The sequence below is a fragment of the Fukomys damarensis genome, unplaced genomic scaffold (genome assembly GCF_012274545.1).
Source record: "Fukomys damarensis isolate Sample0158 unplaced genomic scaffold, DMR_v1.0_HiC HiC_scaffold_12, whole genome shotgun sequence".
Classification (NCBI taxonomy): domain Eukaryota; kingdom Metazoa; phylum Chordata; class Mammalia; order Rodentia; family Bathyergidae; genus Fukomys; species Fukomys damarensis.
Window position 1 is genome coordinate 17,957,013 of NW_022900924.1, and position 309 is coordinate 17,957,321.

The following is a 309-nucleotide window of genomic DNA, read 5'->3' on the forward strand; positions in this document are numbered from 1 at the left end:
GGAGCCCCCTCCCGAGGACCCACCTCCACGGACTCCAGGCCTCTGTGGCAGCCTGGCCAAGTCGCAGAGCACAGAGACAGTGCCCGGCACCCCCAGTGGGGAGCCCCCGCTTTCGGGGGGCAGCAGCAACTTGTCCCTGAGCTCCCCGCAAGTGCCCGGCAGCCCCTTTTCCTACCCGTCCCAGTCCCCAAGCCTGGGCAGCGGTGGACTTCCGCGGACCCCCGGCAGGGATTTCAGCTTCACACCCACCTTCCCCGAGCCCAGTGGGCCCCTGCTTCTCCCCGTTTGTCCCCTCCCTGCTGGCCGCCG

At 70.2% G+C, this 309-nt stretch overlaps 1 protein-coding gene across 1 annotated transcript in view; it reads left to right on the forward strand.

Annotated features, from left to right (window-relative positions):
• The window catches only part of Setd1b (SET domain containing 1B, histone lysine methyltransferase), a 21,776-nt gene that overhangs the window by 13,697 nt on the left and 7,770 nt on the right, over window positions 1-309 (forward strand). Inside the window, exon 13 of the mRNA XM_033762679.1 lies at window positions 1-302. Coding sequence (XP_033618570.1) covers window positions 1-302 — 302 coding nt within the window. The remainder of the gene's footprint in view (window positions 303-309) is intronic.